The following is a 26,134-nucleotide window of genomic DNA, read 5'->3' as shown; positions in this document are numbered from 1 at the left end:
TGTATATATCATTAAAAAACAAAAATCTGAATAAAGAAATAATAAACCTGTTATCGTTAAACAAGAACAAACATAATAAATACTTCTTTATAAATACTCTCAATATATAAATTAAACCATTTCAATTACTCATATGAAAAGAAAAGGAAATATAGTGAACAAGTGAGGACCGGAAATACCCAGAAGCACGGAGGCGTGAAAAGGGAGCAATTTGACGAAATCAACGATGATCCTCGTTTCCGTCAGACACGACAACGATGATTACTCTTAGCAAGTACGTATTAGATATAGCTGAACGAATAACGATGATGATGACGATAATGACAATGACGGCGACAACGAAAACGACGACGCATGCGTTGACGTTTAAATACTCGTCGCGTCCAGATGAAGCACGCGGAAGAGAGGTACGCGTCAATCGAGAAAAGCTATAGATTCGATCGGTCTGCCGAACAGGTAGATCGTACGAAGCACAGATCTTCGGAAAAGATTTCGAGTTTCGCGACATCCTAGAATATCCGTTTTTCTTCAATTTTGTTCTTCTTTTAAGGTTGCCTTATTTTTGTTTTGTGACTTTTAAGAAATAAGCAAAACGGATCTAGGAGAGAAATTGTCGGTATAGTTATAGTTTTGTAAAACTAGACGAATTTTATGGAGTATTCACAACTATGTAAGAAATCGATGGAAAAGGAACAGTGATTAATCCGCTAAACCGTCTACATTTTATCATTCCGGCAAGTATATAATATATATAGATATATATTTTTTTTCGATTGACAAAATTCTTCATAGTTTCTTATTAATCATAATTTATTACATGTGTTATCAATTAAAATCAAACTTAATTCATAACTCAACAAATTAAAATAATATCGATAACGTTCGTTTTGCTCTCATTAACCATTTACCACCTGATCTAACCACGGTTAAACGTAGTTTACCGCGTGTGTCGATCTTAAGACGCGCAAATTGTTCCATACAAATTGGTTAATTAAAATTGTTTCCTTTGTCGGACAATTAAAATTAAAACCTCCGCTTTAGTCGTTGGTACAGTAATCCTAACGTTGGTGATTATTTTCCGAGGCATGATTAAAAATCCTTTTCATTGCGTAGTTGGCGAAGATCATTAATAGTTGGTGATGCTTCTTTATCGTCGATTCTATCACGGTTCAACAACAAGCTGTGGCTGACACTAAACGTCGTCGTAACGTTAGGAAAGAAGAAAAGAAAAATAATCATCTTATTCATTTATAAAGGACAACGTAACGAATGTAATCGACTAACAAACATGACTGGGATCAGCTTTGAAAAAGTAATTAAGGGAAGAATTCCTCTCTTAAAATGGTTACCTCTCTACAGAGGCAAAGATGCGCTCGGTGACCTCGTTGCTGGTCTCACAGTCGGACTGACCTTGATACCTCAGGTACTTTCAACAGTGATTACGTTTTTAAGTTACGTGAACGACATATGCATGGTCAAATGATTTAACATGTCTTTTGTTTTTTGGGTTTAATTATTATTAATTAGGCGATAGCCTATGCAGGATTGGCCGGTCTAAGTCCACAGTATGGCCTATACAGTGCGTTAATAGGAAGCTTCGTTTATATCATTTTTGGTACTTGTAAAGAAGTGAACATCGGTCCCACCGCTCTAATATCCTTGCTGACGTTCACTTATGCAAGGTAAGAATGTAAAAAACTTCTGTTTCAAAAACCTTCTCATTCGACGCACCATTATTTCTGTAGTATACTATTCAAGAACAAAAAGCACGTGGTAATACCACATTAGACAAAGATATCCATAATATAAAAGATAAATAAATGCAAGCATATGATAATTGTTTGTTTAAATTAAGTATGCCGAAAAATGTATTTACTTTCTTAACTTTCAACTTTATAAATGATTCGATTCTCATTGATCTTAATAAAATATTTCACGATAATTGACATACATCACTATATCGAAAAGTATAAGAGCTATTATTTTTTTAGGGGAATTCCACAGTATGCAATCCTTCTCTGTTTTCTATCAGGTTGCATAACCATTATCTTTGGTATTCTGCGGTTAGGATTCTTAGTAGAATTCGTATCTATGCCCGTTGTTGCTGGGTTTACGTCTGCAACGAGTCTGATAATCGCTTGCAGTCAAATTAAAGGTCTGCTGGGCTTGAAAATACACGCCGAAAGTTTCTTAGATATATGGAAGGAATTGTATAATAATATTGACCAAACGAGACTGCCAGATCTTATTCTCTCCTGCTGTTGCATTTTCGTTCTGCTGCTTTTAAAGGTTCGTGTGTATAATCGACAAGTGTACATTCGTAGATTGTACTTACATATGTTCTAACACAAACATATATGTATACAATCGATGCCATTGTGCGCGAGTTATTTAAAAAAAGATTCTATTGTGTGATATTTACATACGAAAAGAACCTGAATCAATGAATCCGACAAATGGTTGTTGACGCCATCGTTCACGATGGGATGCAATTTTAAAGTTACTTTTATATTGTATCTATTATCTCTAAAATTCTTACTCCTAACTTTTTATTGCAGATTCTGAAAGATATCAAGTTTCGAAATCAATTCCTGAAAACGTTCTTTTGGTTCCTAGGAACAGGCAGAAATGCCCTTGTTGTTCTCCTTTGTGCCGTGGCATCATATATCTTTGAAATTCGGGATGGAGCTCCTTTCCTTCTTACAGGACACATCGATGCCGGCTTACCGCGAGTGGAACCTCCATCCTTCACGATAAACGTTGGAAATGAAACTCAGACTTTCATTGATATTTGTAAACATTTTAGTTCTGGTATTATTGTTGTGCCATTGATCTCTATTATTGGGAACGTTGCCATTGCCAAGGCTTTCTGTAAGCTTTTAATATACTAATTTTTGTTTATTCTTTCTTCTTTATGAATTTAAATAGAAACATGTTTCATACTTTGACGTGTTTATATAAATTTTCTTTTTAGCACGTGGACAAACTCTGGATGCCACGCAAGAGATGTTAACTTTAGGATTGTGTAATGTAATCGGTTCATTTTTCCAATCCATGCCAATTACTGGTTCTTTCTCAAGAAGTGCCGTAAACAATGCCTCAGGTGCAAGAACTCCATTAGGTGGACTTTATACAGGTACATCGTTGACATCTGGGCAATCTAACGAATAATATACTCTTTCTATTAATCGATTGACATCGTTTTTAGGTATTCTGGTCATACTTGCCCTAAGTTTATTGACACCGTATTTTTATTACATACCCAAAGCTACTTTAAGTTCGGTTATAATAAGTGCGGTCATATTTATGATAGAAATAAATATAATACGGCCGATTTGGAGAAGCAGTAGTAAGTATAATGATTTGATCCGTATTAATTGTTAATTAAGGATTAATATAGATATATTCATATTATATATATACACATACATATAGAACATATTAGATTCATTTATTAAGTTCTTGTTTTTTAAGAAAGAGATCTTATTCCGGCATTCATCACATTTCTCGCATGCTTATTCGCCGGTGTTGAACTGGGAATTTTAATAGGCATTGCGATCGATCTACTTATATTAATTTATTTCAATGCACGGCCAACCATGTACATTGAATATAGAAATGTAAGTGAACAAGAATGATTACAAATAATATATAAACCTATAAAATATGGGAGACTTAAGTATTCGTACAGTACAGTACGTATTTTCATATTCCTACTTTATGAATACTTCCGTCCCTCATTGTATATATTATATTTTATATATATATATATATATATATATATATATATATATATATAAAATATAAAATGAATAAATATAAATATATATATATATATATATATATATATATATATATATATATATATAAGCATTATTTTTCTATTATTGTTTTTTATAGAATCCCATAGCGAATTACGTTCTCGTTCGTCCTAGCGCTGGACTTTTATTTCCCGCTGTTGATTATCTAAGGATCTACTTGACTGAAACGTTGGATGATGATAAATATAAGAAATCATTAAAATATTCAAGAAATATAAAATATGTCGTGCTGGATTGCGGATATATCGACAAAATTGATTTTACTGCAGCACAGGTACATTAAAAGAATATACTTTTTATTTTTTTTTTTTTTCCCTATAAATTCAATCTATTTTTTTTTTAAGGGTATTAGTACTCTGGTCAAAGATTTCAAAGATAACGGTCGCTTTTTGATATTGTTACGACCAGCTGCAGAAATTTTTCAAAGTATAAAATCTCTTACCAATGAATCGATCGTTACTGCTAAAACAGATGTAGAGTTATTAACCATTTTAAAAGAGTTCAATGGAATTAAGCGCATAGGTTCAGAAAGCTATGCCATACCTGATGATTTTAAAAGAAAGACTGTCGTCAATGTAAGGGACGAACTTGCAAGTACAAATCTATGATTTATTTTATATCAATTCATCGATAATAAATTATATAACACCGCTAAGTATTATTCCCTGCATAATCTCCAACAGGCTTATTTTATAAACATAATAATGAATACTATTACAGAATATAGGTATAATACAATATCTTACAATCAATAATTTTATTTTTTCATTACAAAATGTGTATGGTGTATAAACTATATCATAATTAATAACAATGTCTCATATAAACCAAAAGAAAAACTTAATGATTAGAAATACTCATCTGTATATTATTTTATAACAAAATTTTTATACGTTAAATGTAATGGAACTTTTTTGTTATTTTTAATATATTTAATTAAGTTGATAATTGTAAGCACAACGAAAAATGAAAACATTTTTAAAGTATAGTACTTTATAACATAAAGTGATGTTTTTACTATAAATATATAGGAACTTGCAGGAAATACTGTTACGAAAGAAATCTTTGTTTATATTTTAATACAAATTTTGAAAAAATTTATTCACATATATATAAAACGATTTTCTTATTATTAATCATAAAAGACATATCTTACTGCAAAATCGTGATTCTAAAGTGTTCTACAGAATAGAATATTGATAATAAAAAAACTATGCTATACCAAATATCAGAAAATAAATAATTTTATTCTTGTGCTTTATAGTTTGGATGGCTCTGTTGTTTAATTGCCTTTTTTCTGTAATCAATTTTTGCATTAGATACATACTCTTTAGAAATATAAGAGCGTCCATTGTATTTCTTATATTGGAAATCATAATTTGAAGCTGATTCTTTTCTGCCACTATACTTTGTTTGAGGCCTTACAGTATTAATATTTATAGGCAAACCACTTCCATAATTCATACATGCTCTTGGTGATATTATTGGAAGATTAGTCTCTTTATCATTTAAAAACTCATTATTCCGTTTTTCTTGTTTAGAATCTGAATAATATTAAAAAATTAAAGGTTTGCAAAAATAATAAAGATTAATTAATACTACATATGTGCTTTTTTAAAAGTTTGTGGATATTTTCTTTACTTACCTATCTTTTCTTGCATATTTACTAAAACTCCTTGTGTCTGTAAATTAATACCATGTGTTTCTTTATTATGTGAGCTTGTATTATTATACCAAGAATTAGACATAGACCTCCCATTTCTTTGCAAGTTTTGTTCATAAGAAGTTTCTGCTTGTATAGAAGTAGGTATTGATCTTGCTATAGCAGGATTCTTATAAATCATATCATTTGACGGTGAATGATTACAACATGAATTACAATTACATAAAAGAGAATTCGGTAATAATGATACTGGATAAGCATTAGGTAAATTCCAATTTTGTGGATGTGGTAAATAATGGTCATTCCTACATACAAAGCAAGAATTCATAAAATATGAATAACTCATTCCATATCTATGCAAGTTAAATTGCTCCTCTTGAGCTGTCGTAGGATGTATACAAAAACCTGGCTGTGGTCTAATCATATTTGGATTACTACAAGGTACCACGTTTGGCATCTGATATTGCAACATGTTTATATTTTTTGTATTTGTATGTGAAACGTTTGGATTTGTCATAGAACTTGCGTTTACTAAATTGTTCTGCATAATTGGTATATTTTCATATTGATTTAAATGCATTGCATTTGCATCAGAATCGGATACATTGGAATTATATTTGGGTAGGTTAGTATTTACAGGACAATCTGTAATAAATTGATTAGGGATGGAATGAATAAAGTTCTGGTGTGAAGATATCTGCTGTTGATAGATATTTTCTTGAGAGTGCTCATAAGCATACCAAGTATTAGTAGAAGATATATTATCAAATTGTCTATTACTATCACAGAAGTCATTGTGAACACTTTCCTTAATATTTTGGGTATTTGTTTGTAAATTTGACAAACCTTGTAAAGATGGATTAGTATATATCTGTTTCTGTTCTATACATTCATTAATGGAGTGTTTATTTGGCAAATTTTGTGTAATGCTTTCATTAATCTCTTCTACTTCTTTAGATAATACATTTGTTTCTTTATTTACTACATTAGTCACTAATTTATCATCAATACATTCATCAATACATTGTTCTTTCAGGGTTGGTATTTCTATTGCTTGCTCACCTTTTAATATTGCATTCTGTTTTATATTCTCATATTTATTATCTGTATAAGAAGTTATTAGTTTTTTACTATGAATAGAATCCATTTCTTGTACATTAGATAATTGTGCAGTTGTTTGCGATTGTACTGAAACAGGTGAATTTGAATCATTTTTTTTCTCCTTAACTGTACATAGTGTAGTTTTTGATGAATTATTATATACTTTTGATATAGACTTATTTTCTGTTTTCCTGTATGAATAGCATACACGATTAATTTTAGTTTGTTTGTTGATACTATTTGAAGAAGTAGTTTTATTCTCTTCACTTTCTTTAATATTTTTACTAGTACATCTTGATATAGATTCTGAAGAATATTTCATATTAGATTCTTTCTTTGACTGTAAATTACATTTACTTTTCAATATTTTTGAAGTATTTAATATAGGTGGATTTGGTTGATGATCTCTTTTATCTTGGCATTTTTTACTTATTACTATTGGCTCATTTTTAAATGAATTTTTTATACCATTTTTTAATTTATTATCAATGTTTTGTTTTGAAATTTCATTTTTAGATTTATTAGGAACATTTGTAAAAGCACTTTTATTTGATACTATTTTCTGTATTTCTTTTTCCTTAAAAGGTTGCTCAATCTGATGTTCATGCATTTTCTGAGATTTACTAGCAACATTAAAAGTCTTCGATAAATTAGGGGCACGAGTATCCTTTTTAGTAATGTATGTTTTATCTAGATTTTTTGAATTAATTGAAGAATGTTTTTTTTGATTTAAACTAATATTATTACTTTTTTCTTCTTGATCGTCATCTAATAAAATATATGTAAAGTAAGCTATTTTTATTACATTTATTTTTACTATTGAAATCATAATAAAAATTGTTATATAAAAATAAATTATGTTGGTTACCTTTCATTAATAATGTTGTCGTCTCTATATCAGATTTGGAATTAGATTGTTTTATAGTATTCAATTTATCATTATTATTCTTATCATGAATATTTGTTTGATTCATTTTATTTATATTGTCTTGTACTTCCAATGAAACAGGAAGATTACACTCGGGAGTGTTTCTAATTATTTGAACATATAAATTTATACAAGTCGATCAATATGTGAGATTTTTACTAATTATATGATGAACTTACTGTTTTGTATCCTCTGATGCAATACACAATGCATCGCATTTGTCCTTTCCTTGTTCCTCTAACCTAAGTTGTATTTCTAATTGTTCTGTGATTGAACTATCATCTGTAGCCATATTAATTATTTCTTCTTCTTTTAATTCTTTTAGAACTAATCCTTGTTTATTTAAATGTGAAGAATTTATTATTTCCCTTTTTAATTGCAAAGTAGATACTATATTTTTAGATACAACTGGTCTTTCAGTTATGTCACTTTCAATGTCAGAATCACATTTATTGTCATGTGTTGTTAAAACAATGTTGGTCGAGTTTGCTAGTTCTAAATTATTATTTATAGAAGTATGAACGTACTTAATCGTCTCGAGATCTTCTCTTGAACTGTTTATGCTTTTCTTAAGTGTTTTTGATTTTACACTGTAACAAAATTTTATAATTTTTTACATGCATTTCCTTGTTAATTATAAATTATTAAAAACATTTTATATCATATGTAAAACAAAACCCAACAATCATACAAAACTCAAATTTCACAAAATGATTAAAAAGAACAAATTATAATGCATCAAAATACTTGAAAAATAAAAAAATTGAACATACTGGCCTGGTAAAAGTGCATTATTTTTTAGCCACTGCATATTATGTAACTTGCTAATTACAGCTACTTGCTGTGTTTTAGATGTATTTTGTAAAGTTCTATTTTGAGATTCCATTTTATCTGTTGTATGGACGATTGATAATAATATTGGTTATTATTCCTAACAAATACAACCAATGAGAGAATCAGTTTAAGTTAGTTTTACATAAAATTAACATCTACAGAGTTATTTATAATATAAGAATAATACATAATAACACAAGATAAAGAAATATAAACAAAATGTAAAATGAAAACACTTTAGGTCAAACAAAATATACACATGACAATATCTTCGACATAAAAGGTGAAAATTCGTATTGTTATCAACGGATATTCAGTTTGTATCGCTAGATATTATATATACTCATTAATACATAAATTAATAATACGAAAATGATACAAATAATATTCACCATAATAACAATTAATAATAATAAATATAAATTAAAATGGTAAAGTGCGTCATACGTCAAGATAAAAAATAAACTTAATATGACAATACTTCACTCATGTTCTTGGATTATACGAATGAATTTAACAATGATATATTTTGTACTTACCATTTAATACTGGACCGTCAGACACGCTTAATATTTAAGCTTTAGAAGTTTTCAATAATTAAATTCTTTATTCTTACGCTTTGAAATTCTAAAGATCGGACGCTGTACAACGTTGAGACGCCATTACTTTTATTACTCTCTGCTTACTTCGCTGATACCGATTAATGCGTAAATTCAAACGTACTCATATATCGAAGAATTTATACAGTACAAAAGAAACGTTATTTCTTTCAACGTATATAACAAGTCAAAATTTTAATTCTTTATACTAAGTTAACGTTTAACGACTCGAACACGACAACTGATCTTCGCCTACTGTTTGAAATATGAACAATCGAGAAATTTCAAACTACGATTCATTTATTGGTTGCAGCTGATCACAGATCTGTCCAATCATATTAAAGATTAATTTCATTGAATAAATGAATTATAGATCCAAAACGCAAATTAAAAATATCAACCTCAAAAATGGAAATAAAAATATTAATCTAAGGTTTAATTAATTTATATTAAATTACTAATTAATATCAAATAAAAAATTTAATATTAAATGTATCCTAGTAGTTTGAAATAGTGAGAGAAATTTTTAAAAATTATCATCTATCGATAAATTTCGATTATAGAGGCATCTATGCGAATTTAAAGCATACTTAGAAAAATATATAGTGCAATATGTTAAGAAGTGATGTTCAGTTTATAACCTGTAATAATGAAGTACTGGATTTTGACATTTATTCTGTTTTAATTTATTTTTGATGTGATATTTATGAATATAGATTTTCGAATTGAAGAAAGGTATTGACCTTTCAAAAGATTAGTTTTTATTCGATTTGAAATAATTATCGCGTTTATAGGTTATAATATATTAAGTGTGTTTAATCGTGTAACCTAACATGTGACGTGCGTATTTACGTATGTCAAAGCGTGAAATATTTTAAATAAATATGTGATACATTCCATGACATTTATTTATATCAATTTTATTAATATATGAACAAATATAAATCGTTTAATGTACTATAGCAAAGGTTTCCTACAAATAGAAAGAATTTGAATTTTTATCAAGAATCAACCACATGATCTACATTTCAAGGTGTTTGTAATCGTAGTATATACATACGTCGTTTCGATGTGGTTTACTTTTGATTGTGTAACAGAAAGGGTCAAATAGTCGTGGCCCTTCAATAAATGCGATGGATACGATCGGCTGTCAACGTGATATGTCACGCGGTATTTGTGAAGACAATCTCTTTGCTGATTGGTAGAAGGAGAAAAACACATCTGCGTTCGATTCGGTGATTCAAGTGCAAAAAGAAATCAACGTACAAGTAAGTATAACCTAGAATTATGAAATTCATAGCGACTAGCTGTGTAATTAGATTTGATGAAAACATTCAAGGCCGTTGTTTTTTTAGTTAATAAATTGTGTCCTTAAATTGTTCGTTTTTGTGTTCGCCTTGAATGATTACGATTTTCTCTGGTTGCCGCGTATTTCTATTATCTTGTCCAATAAGAATAAGCCACTATTGTATACGTTCAAATGAATGATTATCGAAGCTAGTGGCGCGAAAACCATACCAATTTGATTTCTTTTTTATCAGAAAGAAACAAAATTATTCCGGACAGAAGATCGCTTCGAATTATTTTAAATAGCTTATTTAAAGCGATAAAAGCGATAAAGCGATTAAATAAATTAATAAAGTTATCGCTCTTATTTTTTAGACGTCATAAAGTATAAGCTTAATTATTTGCAGAAGTATTTGTAAAATTATGAGGAATTATTTGAATAAAATATTTAATACTTATCAGAATACTGTCACAGTAATCAACAATTAATAAACTGTTACCATAAGAAATTTTTGTCCTTGTACAGCATAGAGAAATAAATGCAAGAGACAGTAAAAAGAGGTTTAAAGAAGTAGCAAAAACCATAATCCAATCACCTTCGAAGTGCAACGACATTACGTAGTGCTTTGCTATATTTCTAATAAACGTTCTTATATACACACTAAATACACACATTCAGTTTAACGTTTAGAAAAGTAAAGAACCAAAGAAACGTAACGTTCAACGACTGGTGACTAACACCAGCCGACTATTTATACAGATTTATTTGTCCCAATACTTTCGCACGTTACCGTACTCTCGAGAAGCATACCCTCTCACGTTCATTCATTGTGCATTAACGTATGGCTGAAAAAGCGAGGAAGGTTAATAGCCAACTTTTCCTTCGACCATACACGAGTTTCGCTTCTCTCCTTCTTCGTACTATATAAGCAATCAACAAGCAACGGATAACTTTCAGTGAGTGACACGCGGTATAGCGTTCTCGATACGAGCGTTTCTTTCCACAAGATTTTACCGTTAGTGTACAAACACAGAGAGAGTGAGAGAGAGAGAGAGAGAGAGAGAAAGAGAGAGAGAGGAGAGAGAGAGAGAAAGAGAGAGAGGAGAGAGAGAGAGAGAAAGAGAGAGAGGAGAGAGAGAGAGAGAGAGAAATATTAGAAGTGTTTGAACATTTTCAAGCTATTTTAGTGATTTTAAATTCGATGAATACATCGATTACACTGTTCTTATGGATCACTTTTCTTTTGAGTTTAAAGATTCAATTTCACGCGCGAAAATATTGATTTTTCCCCGAAGAAAATCGATCGGTACATTGCGATCAGGTGACGAAGAGGTCAAAGAACGCACTTGTTTTTCTTGAATTCAAATTACGATTGGATATGTAGTGTTACGTAGGATCTCTTGAGTAAATTCACGTGAAAGGGCAGATGCACGAATAGATATTTTTTCTCTGGTATTCAGCACCACGGAAGATAACATTACCTCATCATTATCGACGCATCTACTACTAGATCGCTGTCCAAAACTCGTAAGTTTATTTTTAGAGCAAGCAAAAAAAAGAAACGATCAATTGATGTATTAGGATTGTCGCTTGTTTTGTCTCGTTTGTTGATTTTTTTAAAGAACAAAATTGGGAATAAAGAGGACAACCTCAAAAACAAAAGAAAAATGAACAGTGAAGACGACGACTTGATAATGACATAATTATTTCAAACGATAATGCAAGAATTTATGTTCACAAAATAAGTTTGCTATGACTAATACTTGCATGCACTAATGAAATTCTAATGGTATACCTCCGCGAATAAAAATAATGATGAGACTCGTTAATTATGATTGGTGATTATATACTCTGCTTTATAATTGATTGATCATTAAAGAAAATCATGTAAATTTTTAATTCTTAAAGCGTAATTATTTCAGACATGCATACCATTTAAAATGGAATTATATACAATGTGTGAACATCAACTGCAATTCAATAAATAATAATAATAAGATTTATCGATAATAATAACTTATCAATGTAAATTTGATCAATTTTCGGCTTTAACAGGAAATTATACGAAATTAAAGTTGAAAATTTATCATTACGATCTGAACGATAAGATACTGATAGTTTATCAAACGTTCGATAATATCAGCTTATCTATTATATTTAAATTCATCCGATACCGAATACCGAAACATACTAGCATGTAAATTTCAAAAAATCATATAATACTTGAGATAAGAGGAAAAAAAGAAAAAATATATCAATGAATTTCCGTCAACGTGCGTACATGTTTTTTAAATGTTTAACGATAAGGTAAAACCTCTCAAATCAGTTTTGCGATACGACCTTATGAACTTTGCTTTTTGATAAACTGTCGATATTTAATTCGCAAAATTTTCTATTTTATTCGTGTATCACTTTTTTTTCCTAACATATTGAAATCTATTTCGATGACTTTAGCTTTAAAAGATTATAAGCAAACAAAAAAAAATAAAAACAGAGAAAGAGAAAAACGTATGAAGTAATATATTTGTATGATGAAGTTATCAAATTTGTTTCTATATCTTTTACGTTTTCATACTATATAAAATGAGCAAATTCCTTATTAATATCTTATCCGTAAAATATTTGAAAAAGCTAAGAAATTCATTTAAAGAAAAAAAAAAATAAATAAAATAACAGTTTTTTTATCGCTATAATTTTCGTTAAAACGAAACAAAAAATCTTGTAATAAAATATCTTTTTTCATTTGCATATTGAAATCGTATACTTACTTATCCTTATTAGCATGTCTTTAGATATAAATACAGGTGTACGCGTCCTCTAATCATTTTTAATATGCATACATTCCGATTTTTTATATAACGAGAAACATATGTATGTATTTCAAGGTTCTTTTCAACTGCAGAATTATATAAACAATGAGTGAAAATGAATGAAAATTACCAAAGAAATAATTTCAGATATATAAAAAGTATTAATAAATTTTATATAATTTATTATATTTTTTTTTTTTACAATAGAATTCAATAAAAAGCCATTGGAAAAGGTGCTTCATAATTTTCGTCGTTGTTACCGATGGTTCCGATTATATTTTTATGTTCTTGTAATTTATTTCTTCTAATTTATTTTAATGTTTGAATATTTCTTGGAATGTTGTATATGAGCTATATAATATAATGAATGATTTCCTTCCCAAAGGTATTATGGAGGACAAGACGCCAAAAGTTTTAAAGAAGTGGAAAAGTAAATCTCGTGGAAAATTTATTGGGAAATTAGTGAAAAGACGAATACCGATTTTGGAGTGGTTGCCTAAGTACGATTCGGAAAAATTTTTCAACGATGCGATCGCTGGTGTCACTGTTGGACTCACCGTGATGCCGCAAGGATTAGCTTATGCGACTTTAGCCGGTTTGGAGCCTCAGGTATGAAAGAATGGATATCATCCTTTGTTATTTCTCGTTACGCCTTTCTAACCCACGCCAATGAAATTTCTCCTTTTGATTATTTATCAACTCGAATGTTTAATATATTTTCACAATGGAAAGTTGATATATATATATATATATATATATATATATATCCCAAAATTGGTACAAGCTGTATCTCCTAAACAGTTAAAAATAGAGAAAATGTTATAGGTCAAAGTTAAATGGTGTCAGACAGTGTATAATATGCAAAGTTTTTTTTTTTTTATGGAAATCTATATCCTTGACTGCATCAGTTGATGCAGTTTTTTTATGCTTTACATGAAAGTATTAACATATTTATGTCCTAAACTTATATGTTAAAAAGTTATCATAGCTAACTTTTTCTGATTTATTAGGTTTGTCGACAGGTGTTTTAGAATACTTATGTTACAACAAATATTCGAATGGTCCAAAAGTGCAACCTAAGCACTTTTCCATTGCTTCTTAACGTTACGTAACACATTCCTGACGGTCCTTTTTGTAATTCTTGTAATTTCTTGCCGAATACGTTGCTGGAGGTCTTCAATATTAATAATTGAAACAATGATTCGTTACATTATCGCATACGAGTAGTAAATACTTATTAATAAAAATCTTAATCTTACGTTAATATTAGTGATTAGTATTAGTAGCTGGTTCATGTTCACAAACACGGCAATGGAACATAACGTAAATATTCCAGAACACTTGCTGATAAACTGAAATAATATAGAAAATTTTTAGCTACAATAACTTCCTGACGTATGAGTTTACGGTATATTAATATTTTTATTTAGAGCATAAAAACTGCATCTACTGATGTAGTCAAAAACATAGGTTTTCATTAAGAAAAAAAAGTATAGTTGTATTTTTCTGATGCACCAATTCACAAAAGTGCATAAAATTATTTTGCTCTTATATAGTTTGATACTATTTAATTTTTACAAATATTATTTTTTACTACTCTCAAACGTTTAAGAGATACAGCTTGTTCTAGTTGCGTGGAACACTCTTTATACCTATGTATATATTTCATTACTCTGATGTAAAGGTTTATGATTTAGGAACAATACCATTTCATATATAAAAAAATTGCTTAGATATCGCCAACTTCATCAGCAACTATAGATCCGATCGTTTTAAAGTACCAAACCATACTATGATATATGCGGTGAAAGTGTATGTATTACGTATACCTAGTACAAGAAATTCTAAGCATTTATTTACGAGATATTATGCTGATATTCTCGGTAATTTATAAACGGATCAATTATATATCTTTGAAATTCATAGCATGTCCTGAAATATGTGTTATAATATGTTTCATAGTATTTATTTACGTAATAAAGGTCAAATTAATAATATACTTTCAATATGCGTAGCGATATATTTAATTAACCAAATCATTATTATTCTTTGATCGAAAGACGTATTAATTTTCTTATCTTGATTAACAGCCTTCAAGTAAAACATCATTGAACATCAATTTCTGTCTTATTAAAATAAAAAAATTATTATCAATTCGTGTTTATATAATTCTTGATTCGTGAGAAATGAATGTATATTTACAACATTCGAATATAATAATGTGAATTTTTGAAAAAATATTTTTTCTTGCTGTATTTTGTCTTTGCGGTAGAGTGTACAATTCCCTAAAAATTATTTTTTTTTTTTTTTCATAGTATGGGCTCTATTCCGCTTTTATCGGTGCTATGGTTTACGTCATATTTGGCTCTTGTAAAGATATTACGATCGGTCCGACAGCACTCATGGCTTTAATGACCCACGAATATGTTCAAGGAAGAAGTCCTGATTTTGCTATTCTTCTTGCATTTTTAACTGGATGTTTACAATTATTGATGGCCTGTTTGCATTTAGGTGAAAATTGTTTGAAAGATATGAAAGAGAAAGAGAAAGTAATCGTTTATTTTATATTTATTTTATATAAACATCATTTCCTATTTTTAGGTGTTTTAATCGATTTTATATCCGTACCAGTGACCGTAGGATTCACATCAGCCACATCTGTTATAATAGTGGCATCCCAATTAAAAGGCCTTTTGGGATTAAAGATCACATCTCAAGGATTCTTGGATACTTTGATAAAAGTCTTTCAAAATATTCACCAGATAAGTCCTTGGGACAGTGTAATGAGTTTCACTTGTATTATCATTCTTTTATCATTTAGGGTAACTCTTATCATCTTGAATGTTTTTTTTATTGATTCATTCGTTTATTAGCTTACAATTTTATTTATAGAAAATGAAGGACATCAAGTTATGTTCCGACGAAAAAAAAGCACCAACCTGTCAACGGATATTGTCTAAAACAATATGGATGCTTTCAACAGCACGAAACGCTATTATCGTCATTATTTGCTCAGTAATTGCTTACAACATGAACACGTCCGAGTCTAATAATCCTTTTATTCTAACTGGTAAAGTACGATCTGGTCTTCCATCGTTCGGTCCACCACCATTCTCAACTCAAGTTAACAATCATACCATCGGCTTTATGGAAATGTGTTCAGAATTAGGAACGTCCATAGTATTAGTCCCAATTATCGGAGTACTCGGCAATGTAGCAATTGCGAAAGCATTCGCCAATGGTGGCAAAATTGATGCCACGCAGGAACTTCTTACCTTGGGAATTTGTAATCTTCTTGGATCCTGCGCCAGTGCAATGCCCGTTACAGGTTCCTTTAGTAGATCCGCAGTGAATCATGCTAGCGGTGTAAAAACTCCGATGGGTGGTTTATACACTGGTGTACTAATTTTGCTGGCTCTTAGTCTTCTCACTCCATATTTCTACTTTATTCCAAAGGGTTGGATAATATGTTTCTATAGTCATCATTTGTGTCAATAAACTACAACCACAATACTTACTTTTAATTTTTTTTAGCATCATTAGCCGCAGTTATTATTTGTGCCGTTATATACATGATTGAGTACGAGGTCGTAAAGCTCATGTGGAAATCTAGCAAGAAAGATCTCATACCGATGTTTGTTACCTTCCTTTTTTGTCTCATTATCGGAGTGGAATATGGAATTTTATTGGGCGTTGGCACTAATTTGATATTTTTGTTATATCCATCTGCACGACCAACTGTACACGTAGATAAGTGCACCGTGAGTAAAATTATTTATAGGTTGTTACAGTGGTTAATAAAAAATATTAATAATACTAATAACTAATCTTTTATTTTTTAGACCGATTCTGGAGCAGAATATCTTTTAATTACTCCAGGGAATAGCTTATATTTTCCTGCTGTAGATTTTATTAAACAATCTGTCGGTGATGCAGGAGTGAAGGAAGGTTCTAGTCAATTGCCAGTAGTCGTTGATTGTAGATATGTTTTAGGTGCAGATTTCACAGCTGCTAAGGTAAAATTTTGCAAAAGAAATAAAACCTATTGCATAAAGATTATAGTACTTAATTTTTTTCCCATATTTTAGGGTATAGCTACGTTAATCAGCGAATTTAATAGTCGTAAACAAAGCCTATACTTTTTAAATCCGCGATCTGATGTTGTGGCCGTATTAAAAGGTGCTTGCGGTGAAGAATTTCGATATGTATCTACTCAAGAAGAACTTTCGTACTTATTATCGACAAGTCAAGGTAATTTAGTTATTTACAAACTATTACTTTGCTATGAACTATTTATAATGAACACATTCTATATTTTTTAGATAAATCATCCCGACAATTACTAGAAATATCTAGGGATAAAAGTAATGACCCATTATTATTAAATAATTTAGGAGTTATTCATAGAAGTAATCGATCATCAGCTCATGAGCTAAGTGAAGTTACAACCACACTGTTACATGCTACGGCTAGTTGAAATGTAATCATTTCAAATATATGACAATTATCTTATTTTTTTATAGCACAACATTTTAAATATTTATGCACTTGTTCAACATTAACATGACAAAAAGATCTCTTAAAGTTTTTTGAAGTATTTTTATGGACTGTATTTGAGCATATGAATGAACTTATTTGCTTAAACTTTCTTATAAATATAAAATATTTATATATTATGTATATGTATATATATATATATATATATATATATATATTTATATATATATATTTATATATATATATATGTGTATAAGATTAATTGTTCCTCGTATCACTTGCATATATAAAATGTTATTTTATTTATCATTAATATGAGCAATGGAGTTTTGGTGAAATATCTTTTCTAAACCTCAATTTATTGGTTTATTTTTATATTATATAAGAAAACTAAATGCAAGGTGAGTTATTTGAAATTTCTTTTTTACTTACCTATTACCTGACTGATAAATTATAATGTATCGATATTTATTATGTTATTATAAAATTATATAATTATATAATTACCTCCCCCCTTCTTTGCACAAATCTTTGATTTGTACGAAACTTAATAGAGCATTATGACATTCAAGTACTTGTATATTAAATAATTCAACTTACATGTTTCATGTAAAAAATAGAATATACAGATTGTGAGAGTGTTTGATATTATAGTCATTGAATCATCTAAATATCTGTTTTTTATTTACGATACGAAATATAGTTATTATATAATATCATTCTTTTATTAATTCCAGATAATCGTAAGTTTAATGCTCTTTACATTAAATAATGAAAATTTAATAAATTAAAAGCAAAGTTACAGTAGCGCAATATCGAAATTTCTGGCCGTTCTGTTTAATAATTTCGAAGAATTACATGAACTTCGAAATTTGTTTAATTATAGAAATAACATGTTCAATCAAATATTATATCTTCTAGCAAGCTGTTATTTACATTTCTGCTTAAATATGCATAGGATACAGCCTTTGTTGTAGTTATATTACTACTACATGCAAATGTGATTGCAATGAAAACAAAATATTGCATGATGCATTTAAGATCCCTCCATCACCGTCATAATCATCGTAGTGTGAATGCACATAATTTTGTAATGCTTACAAATATCTATAAATTAATTTCTGAATGATTTCGCGAACACTTGTAAATATTGCACAAGGATTTGTTAGGTTCATTACAAATTTTAATAATTAGGAGTAAAAAAATATATTAGTCTTTATGTCTTTTAAACAAATGTTTTCCAACAATTCAATTTGAATTTCATAAATTCTATAAAAATATCGATTTAATGATTTTAATATAAACCTGAAACAACATCAGTAACCTTACCACGTTTACCAATTATGGATGAGGTGGTATTTCGTCTGGCCAATGGATTATCTTTAATGCGTTGATCACCCGAATATTTTCCTGCGTTAAATCGATTTTTACCAAGTCCAAAAGTGTCATAGGTTCGCCCAGCGAAAATACCAGAATCGTTTGATCTATTTGAAAACCTATTGATCGTAGATTTGTTTTGGCCAAAAGAATTATGTTTGACTTCGGATTTTGATAATTCCATGGGTATAGTTTCGGAACCAATTTCATTATCCCTCCTTGCTAATTGTACTTCCTTCTGATAATTCCATTGCCGATTTCTCTGCTCTTCATACAATTCGTCATTCCTTAATTGCTTATTGTTTATATGACAATTATAAAATTCATCGTTCAATAAATGATTATTTCTTACCATTGATTCCTCTTTTTTAATTTTTTGCTTTTCACGATCTATGTAATTACTTTTCGAATTATCCAATTTATTGGATTTAACTTTTATTGATTGTTTGTCATTACGACTGTTATTCGATTTCGGTTGATGTTTATTTGCGTTCCATTCGTTTTTCTCTTCCGTTATAACGATATTAACCATCGAGTCTAAGCCTTCGTCTATTCTATCCAACGATTTAGTAAGCAAGTTGGGTGACTTGGGTGCCTCTATAGATCGTGGTCTTCGAGTAACTAGCGGATCGAGATTATAATCCGTAATATAGATTAATCCACTGTCGCTTCCGCCTCTCGACGAGCATTGATCCTTTCTAGCGATATGGGACACGTGATGAAAGGATTCGGATCTTCTCATCCTGGACTTGGAGAAATCTTCTGTGATACTCTGGTGTTGCTTGTTCAAATTATCGGTACTGCCGGGTCCACCGTAACTCTGAAGACTACGATGTTCATCGAATGAGTTTAAACTCTCGAATTTTCTTATACGACACTCTACTCGACTTCCAGTCGATCTTCTCGAACAAGGTGTTGATGTATTCGAATCTAGATAATCGTGACTTGTCGATCTACGTAGAAGCTTCCTCTTTTCCACTTCGCTCCTATACTTAGAACCGTGTCGATGAACGGAAGATTGACGATCTGTTTGATGCTTCGAGAAATCGAATACTTTCGAAGATGTTTCAAATTGTCTATATTCTACATGTTTAATCGATCCATTTTCAGCTGGTATTCGTGTTTTAGACGAACCAGAAGGTTCATAATTTCTTATAGTTTTTCCTTCTAAATTATTTCCATTATTTCCAAAATGACGAAGATCGTCGAAACTTTTCCTGAATTTAGCACTCTTATCGACGATATTGTTTGACAATAAACCGTTCGTGGATCTCTTTTGAAAATGTTCAACCACAGCGGTCTCTCTGATGTGTTCCTCATAGGATTGATTCTTCTCGTTGTACTTCAATCTAGAAGCACTTAACAAAGAATCACTACCATCACCTAAAGTTTCCTCCTCGAGCTCTTCGTCGTGAGAGTTGTAAGGTTCATTGTGATCGGCAAAATTACAGTGCCTCACCGCCATTAATGCCGATAGACACGGTGGCGTTCTTCGCGGTGGTTGCGGATGAAGAATTGTCGGAACTATAGCATCTTCGACGTCCGGTCCCTTGACGACTATCTTGACGCTACCCTCCAACGAAGATTTTGAGATCCTTCGTGATACATCCGAGCTCAGTCTTCTAGTGACACTCGAATTATCGCTGTAATCAGGATCGTTACCAAAATAAGTAACTTGTTCTCCTTTCTCCTGACAACTTTGTAATACATTCGAAGCAGAATTGGTATTAAAGATCTTTCGATCAATTTGCTGATCTCGTTTCGAGACTTGCTCATAGAGACAGACATCGGAATTGTCGTAAGAAAGTTTGGAATTTGGCCTGAAGAGGGCATTTTTCACGAAAGCTGGATCATTTGAATCCAATTCCGCAGATCTTTCTTGGTTCTTATCGCTGAACTCTTCCTCAGCATCTTTCACGATGATCCTAAGTTCCTCAATAACATCATCGATCGTCGTTTCCTGATCATTGTCTTGCATCGTCGTGATTTTCTGATGATCGTTTTGAGATTGATTTTTTGTATCTTCTGGACTGCTCGATCTTTCTGACGAACTAATACCTTCGTCTTCCGCGTTCGACGATACCTTTTGCGTCTTATTTATACCAAGAATTGTTCCGCTAGATATATTATCGCGATTTTTCGTATTATAATTGTTGAGCTTCTCCACTTGCAATTTTTCAAGCTGATTTTGTAAAGCAGAGACCTTCTTGCTTAAAATTCTACAAGTTTCTTCTGCACGTAGAACCCTTCGTTGAAGGGCATCTACATCGACACAATTTTGTGCCCATTTCTGGACTTCCTTACGCAAAAGATCGGTCAATGTATCTTCCTCTCGACCGTCCGATTCTCTCAACCATTCTTGGAGTACCTGCGGCTCTAGTCCAGCTTCGCAGGCCTCCGCCTACAAGATGATTATGATAAATATATGCATTTTATCGGTCAAAAGAAATATATATATTTAACGAAAAAAAATAACAAATACAATTTTTATTCAATTTTGAATAAAATTACACAGACTGCTATCTATTGTTCTTAAGTGGCCTTATTATCCATTGTTCATTCATATTTCATATTTCGATGAGCAAGCATTTTATTATTCTTACCTGAATGTATAATCTCGTTTGCGTACGAGGTGCTGACTTTAAGAAAGCATTCAAGAAGGATACTCCTGCCACTCTCAGAGCGATAGCAGCTCTGGGAGCTAGAAGTGCGCCAGCCAAAAATCTGAACCTTCCACCTTCGCCGTATTTCAACCTCAATGTAGAAACAGCTTCGGAAACTGCGGCGTGTCCACCTGCAGTCTGACAAACCTTCGTCAGCAACTGTAAATTCGATCAATTTTTTTCTCTTTTTTTTATAAACTATAAACATCTTATGTTATCAAACAAGTTTTAGTTTCAGTTATTACAAGTTTTACGATTGGAATGAAACACGTTTTACAACCATAGGAAATTTTATATATATATATATATATATATATATATATATATATATATATATATGTGTTTATATATATGTTTTGTTGATTAATTTCCTTTTTATCTTCTGATAATCGTTCATATATTTAGCCTGGCCATGGTTAACAACTATATAGGTACTTCCTGAGATAAAGATATCTAGGTATATGAGAAGATAAAGAAAAAGAAAAGAAATTACGGTCAACGGTTGTATAAACGCTTGCAAATGAAACCGTTGCGTTCGACCGAATAACGTTTGGTTGTAGAAATGATAAAAACTGGTTTTGCCGTTGACGGTATATATTCTCCAAATAACGGAGCTCGATCGAGTAAAGGGTTCTTTTCGTTGCCCAAACTTCGTATTTATGAGCGTCTCAATGGGTCAAGTCAATAACGAATTAATCGAGGACGATTTTAATTGGGTAGAATTGAAACTACAACGAATAGATGATTCTTTTTATTTAATAAAAGTTTCCTTTTACGAGTTAACAGAATTATCACGATTCTTATAACGTTAACAGAATTTTTTTTCTTACCGTTCCGAGATATATACCCATGCAACATAGCCGTGATGAATGGTTAATTTACTCTAATGTTATGGTTATAAGAAATGAAGATAAGTACTGTCAATTTTGATCGCATTAACGAGCGTATAAAAACTTCAGAGTTCATTGTAATAAATTATATACGAAATTAATACGGAAAGTATGTTAACGGTAAGATGTGTATCTTCGAATAAAAATGTTTTGAGATCCTCTTTCAATTCCAGGAAGAAGTAATAAGCGGGGATAAAAGAGATCATCAAGGTAGAGTGAGGAGTTTGAAGTGATCGACCACTCGACTTAAATCTTTTCTAGGATTGAGAATCATTCAAAGGTACGTTTACGGATGGTCTCTCGCGTTTGTAAGCGATTATCGTGTCGGCCAGCTGTTTTTAAAATAACGGTAAGCGTCGAGTACGAGCGCGGAAGATGGTACGATTGTTACCTGAAGAGCCAGAACACGAGACCGGTTCAGACTACTCGTCAGACAGACCGCCAGAGCAAGAAGTCCAGGTTGAGCTTGCACAAGTAGCCGTGGTGCATCAGCGCATCGTTCACCGCAGGCGGCCAAACACTCGACGCATCCTAACTCGTCCAGAGCAGCCCTTCTGGTACCGACTCTTGGCCCAACATGTCCGGACGTCGGTGGTGAACTTTGAGCCAACTGTACTCCACGAAGAGTCTCCAATAATAAAGTTATTCCATCTGCCGGTGGCGAGGCAAATTCTTGAACGAAACTGCAAAGCAAAGCAACATGTGAACGATGTATTCTTTTATTTTAAATAATAGTTCCATAACTAAGATATTTGTCAAAGAATAGTATCAAGGATTTAAAAGGCACATACATATATAATATTTACTAAAAGATATAAAAATATTATATATTAGAATTGAAAGTTGTTAATGGGGTTTTAGTAATATAAATAATCGGCAACCAAAAGATTTGCTTGCTGATTAACATATCACATCCTCATTTTATTTTTACAATTCTCCTTTTCTTACTTTTTCCCATACGTCAAAGCAAGAATATGGAATATTGTCACGCATCGGTGAGGATTATTTTCACCGAAATGTCTCTTGTGTCTATTTATTTTTTCCTTCTTTTTTCAACGATCGTTCGTCCATATATCGCGTCTGCGACTATGGAAACTTGGTTGGTGCGTTGCGACAAGCCGGCTTATGCAAATGAAGTTTATGGCGAGCTATTTTATGCGATCGGTTTGTCACCGGGAGAGGAATGGCGAGAGAGGGATAGGGTGGCTGTTTCGTTCGCCAACAAAAAAAAATAAAATAGAGAAGGGAGAGAGAGAGAGAGAGAGAGAGAGAGAGAGAGAGAGAGAGAGAGAGAAGGCAACAGGATTAACGTAGAAAATCCCTGCAGCCCGTGGAGAGCCTTTGAAATATCTCGTAACGTGGCAATACGTTTTCCCTCTCGATAATATCGGCCATTGTAAAATATAGGCGCAGATTAAGAGGACGATAAATTCTACGACTTAATGACGCGGACGATCGGCAAATAGAAGTAGAAATAAATAATATCGTCTCGTGTTTGTCTCCTTTATATTTTATTCTCTCTCCCTCTCTCTTTCTCTTTATCTTTCTCTCTCTCTCTCCCTCTCTCTCTCTCTCTCTCTCTCTCTCTCTGTCTGTCTCTGTCTCTAACTCTTTCTTTTTTTCTTTCTTTGCTATCTTTTTACAACGCTCACCAATAACGTCATTGCAATTGCAATTTCTTTTCCCAAGCTTCATGCTCGAGTTTCATTTTTCTTTACTCTTTTGTTTTGTTTTGCTTTCTTTGTTTCTATTCGAACAACATGGTACGTGAGGAAGCGTATGAATCATTGTGGCGATCTTTAGTGGAACGAAGAAGAATACGGAGAACGATGATGAAGAAGAAAAAACAGAGGAAAAAGAAGAAGAGGAGTACGAAGTGATTTCCCTCTACGGACGTCCGCAAGGTGCACGTTCGTGCGTAATGGCCCTAAGGGAGACAGGTGCAAGGACGAAGAGGAAACGCACGATGCAGCTGTCGCACGGTGACAAGTCAACACGGTCTATAGTAGAGGAGTTTGAGAGATACCGAGAGAGGATACCACCATCACAGGTGTTGCCCAAGGATACAAAATTACCGATCATTTATTGTAAACTAATTACGCCGACACCCATAATTTCACTATTTTACCTTTCCAAAGGGGAAAGAAATCTTATAAAAATTTAATCATTACTCGTTCCATTTAAAATTTAATTTTTTCCAAAATTTTTTCAAAATTTTCTTTATGATCATCTCGTAAGATAGACAACGTTCTTGTATTTAAGTGTAAGTTTCATTTAATTTCTTTAATTATAACTTCTAAACGAAGTGATGTAGTTACGTATAATCAAATTGAACGTCAATTTGCAATCGACAGTCGATAAACGAACGATAGAATAATTTTTCCGCAAGTTGTACATACGTATGTATGTATATATCTATTTCTTTCTATTTGGGTGAAATAGAAGCGTCTTATCTCTTATCATAGAAATATGAATATATTCATTAAAATCGTAGATACTGATACAAAAATATAAATTAATAGACTCAATAATTCAAGATAAAAGCTTATCTTATATATCGACATTAATGTTCATGAATATTTGAACATTCGATGAATTTCTAAATTTATTGTCACGTGAGAACATGAACCGTTTTTCCAACTTTCCTTGGTTAAATTCCCGTAACACATAATTTGCGTTGTTCCCTTTTTTCTCGGTTTCTGAGTCGTTTTCTTAATTGCACCATTAATACTCAACGTAACGGCACACAGGAAGAAGTGGAAGCTAAGTAGACTCTTCGTTGTAGCTACATTTTAGTCAGCTTTAAAGAGCTTCTTTACTGAGAATTCACCGTGAGAATGAAACGTACAATAAAATTGTTTGTCACTATTCTGGAGAAGAAGGTTTCGACGAGCTCGTTGACGGCTAGTCTTAATTATTAATTTTAGCTTGGCGAAGAAAATAAAAGGGTTTGTAATTTTCTCAGGGTTGTTCCTACGAAAGGCAAGTTCACGTTCTGATGTTCATATTTGGATGATCTCCTTCGCATTCGTACATTAATGGTTCGGTGCTAGCAATCGACCGTTCAACATATTTGGATGTTGAACGTTCGAACGATTTCGCTCGAATATTCGAGTTGGAACGTTAACGACAGGATGTTTTCCTATTCCCTTGAATTTTATAATGATCATTCTAAGCAAGGTGATGTTTAGTAATCGTCGATTTAATACTCGTTATCCTAAGTCCAGTAATTTACGTTTCCATGGACTTTCTGAATAACGCACATATATAGCAAAATTACATTTACAAATTGCCTTTCGAAATTGAAGTAAAAGGAATGGATTTGAAAGACATTTATTAATACATTGACGATCTTCTTTGCAATGATTTATGTTATGACTTAGTTACAATTTAAAAAAGAATAAGTTCACAGCAAAGATTTCTAATATGTTTCAACATTAATCAACTATATTACCTAAGTATAAAAAAAATACTAAACAAATAAAATCTTAACATATCTAAAACAAATTTCTTTCCATTATGAACTCTAATAATTGCGTAGTTGACATAAATAAACACGGTATGTATAATTACAAAATCGTTGTCTACCACTTTCGATAAGCAAACGAGAAGGCCTTTGCATGTTGTGAGCTGATCGTGGGTCGAACGCCGTGGAACAACGAG

The 26,134-nt window shown here is 31.4% G+C and overlaps 4 protein-coding genes across 12 annotated transcripts in view; 2 read left to right on the top strand and 2 right to left on the bottom strand.

The window, feature by feature from the left end:
• Window positions 1-413: 413 nt before the first annotated feature.
• LOC124951514 (sodium-independent sulfate anion transporter-like) lies at window positions 414-7,388 on the top strand. 2 transcript variants are annotated; one of them, XM_047500013.1, is made up of 11 exons: window positions 414-734; window positions 1,257-1,423; window positions 1,528-1,682; window positions 1,992-2,289; window positions 2,559-2,871; window positions 2,975-3,136; window positions 3,209-3,349; window positions 3,475-3,620; window positions 3,901-4,095; window positions 4,166-4,396; window positions 7,171-7,388. In XM_047500013.1, the coding sequence occupies exons 2-11, from the start codon at window positions 1,289-1,291 to the stop codon at window positions 7,210-7,212; spliced, it is 1,818 nt and encodes a 605-aa protein (XP_047355969.1). In that variant the 5' UTR covers window positions 414-734; window positions 1,257-1,288; the 3' UTR covers window positions 7,213-7,388. The 2 variants fall into 2 exon arrangements, with proteins under 2 accessions (XP_047355969.1, XP_047355968.1); XM_047500012.1 differs by lacking the exon at window positions 414-734 and having other exon boundaries at window positions 1,119-1,423.
• LOC124951512 (rhoGEF domain-containing protein gxcJ-like) lies at window positions 4,705-10,434 on the bottom strand. 3 transcript variants are annotated; one of them, XM_047500008.1, is made up of 6 exons: window positions 8,887-9,271; window positions 8,287-8,444; window positions 7,693-8,103; window positions 7,454-7,617; window positions 5,467-7,353; window positions 4,706-5,365 (listed from the first exon to the last, which is right to left on the bottom strand). In XM_047500008.1, the coding sequence occupies exons 2-6, from the start codon at window positions 8,397-8,399 to the stop codon at window positions 5,067-5,069; spliced, it is 2,874 nt and encodes a 957-aa protein (XP_047355964.1). In that variant the 5' UTR covers window positions 8,400-8,444; window positions 8,887-9,271; the 3' UTR covers window positions 4,706-5,066. The 3 variants fall into 3 exon arrangements, with proteins under 3 accessions (XP_047355962.1, XP_047355964.1, XP_047355965.1); XM_047500009.1 differs by having other exon boundaries at window positions 8,287-8,404; XM_047500006.1 differs by lacking the exons at window positions 8,287-8,444; window positions 8,887-9,271 and adding an exon at window positions 10,007-10,434 and having other exon boundaries at window positions 4,705-5,365.
• Window positions 9,544-17,680, top strand: LOC124951513 (sodium-independent sulfate anion transporter-like). Of its 2 annotated transcripts, none has more exons than XM_047500010.1 (9): window positions 9,544-10,214; window positions 13,430-13,653; window positions 15,360-15,555; window positions 15,646-15,866; window positions 15,937-16,501; window positions 16,579-16,805; window positions 16,887-17,060; window positions 17,133-17,295; window positions 17,367-17,680. In XM_047500010.1, the coding sequence occupies exons 2-9, from the start codon at window positions 13,435-13,437 to the stop codon at window positions 17,519-17,521; spliced, it is 1,920 nt and encodes a 639-aa protein (XP_047355966.1). In that variant the 5' UTR covers window positions 9,544-10,214; window positions 13,430-13,434; the 3' UTR covers window positions 17,522-17,680. The 2 variants fall into 2 exon arrangements, with proteins under 2 accessions (XP_047355966.1, XP_047355967.1); XM_047500011.1 differs by lacking the exon at window positions 9,544-10,214 and adding an exon at window positions 10,989-11,761.
• A 262-nt stretch (window positions 17,681-17,942) lies between these two features.
• LOC124951571 overlaps window positions 17,943-26,134 on the bottom strand; it is a 41,830-nt gene continuing 33,638 nt past the window's right edge. For 3 of the 5 annotated variants that reach the window (XM_047500151.1, XM_047500153.1, XM_047500154.1), the window contains exons 4-6: window positions 22,863-23,154; window positions 21,522-21,740; window positions 17,943-21,319 (exon numbers count right to left, since the gene is read on the bottom strand). In XM_047500151.1, the coding sequence (XP_047356107.1) occupies window positions 18,836-21,319; window positions 21,522-21,740; window positions 22,863-23,154 (2,995 nt within the window). In that variant the 3' untranslated portion in view covers window positions 17,943-18,835. The remainder of the gene's footprint in view (window positions 21,320-21,521; window positions 21,741-22,862; window positions 23,155-26,134) is intronic. The other 2 variants (XM_047500152.1, XM_047500155.1) reach the window with 2 other exon arrangements.

This window comes from Vespa velutina, chromosome 9, assembly GCF_912470025.1.
Source record: "Vespa velutina chromosome 9, iVesVel2.1, whole genome shotgun sequence".
NCBI classification, from domain to species: Eukaryota; Metazoa; Arthropoda; class Insecta; order Hymenoptera; family Vespidae; genus Vespa; species Vespa velutina.
This window is presented reverse-complemented; position numbering and strand designations above follow the sequence as displayed.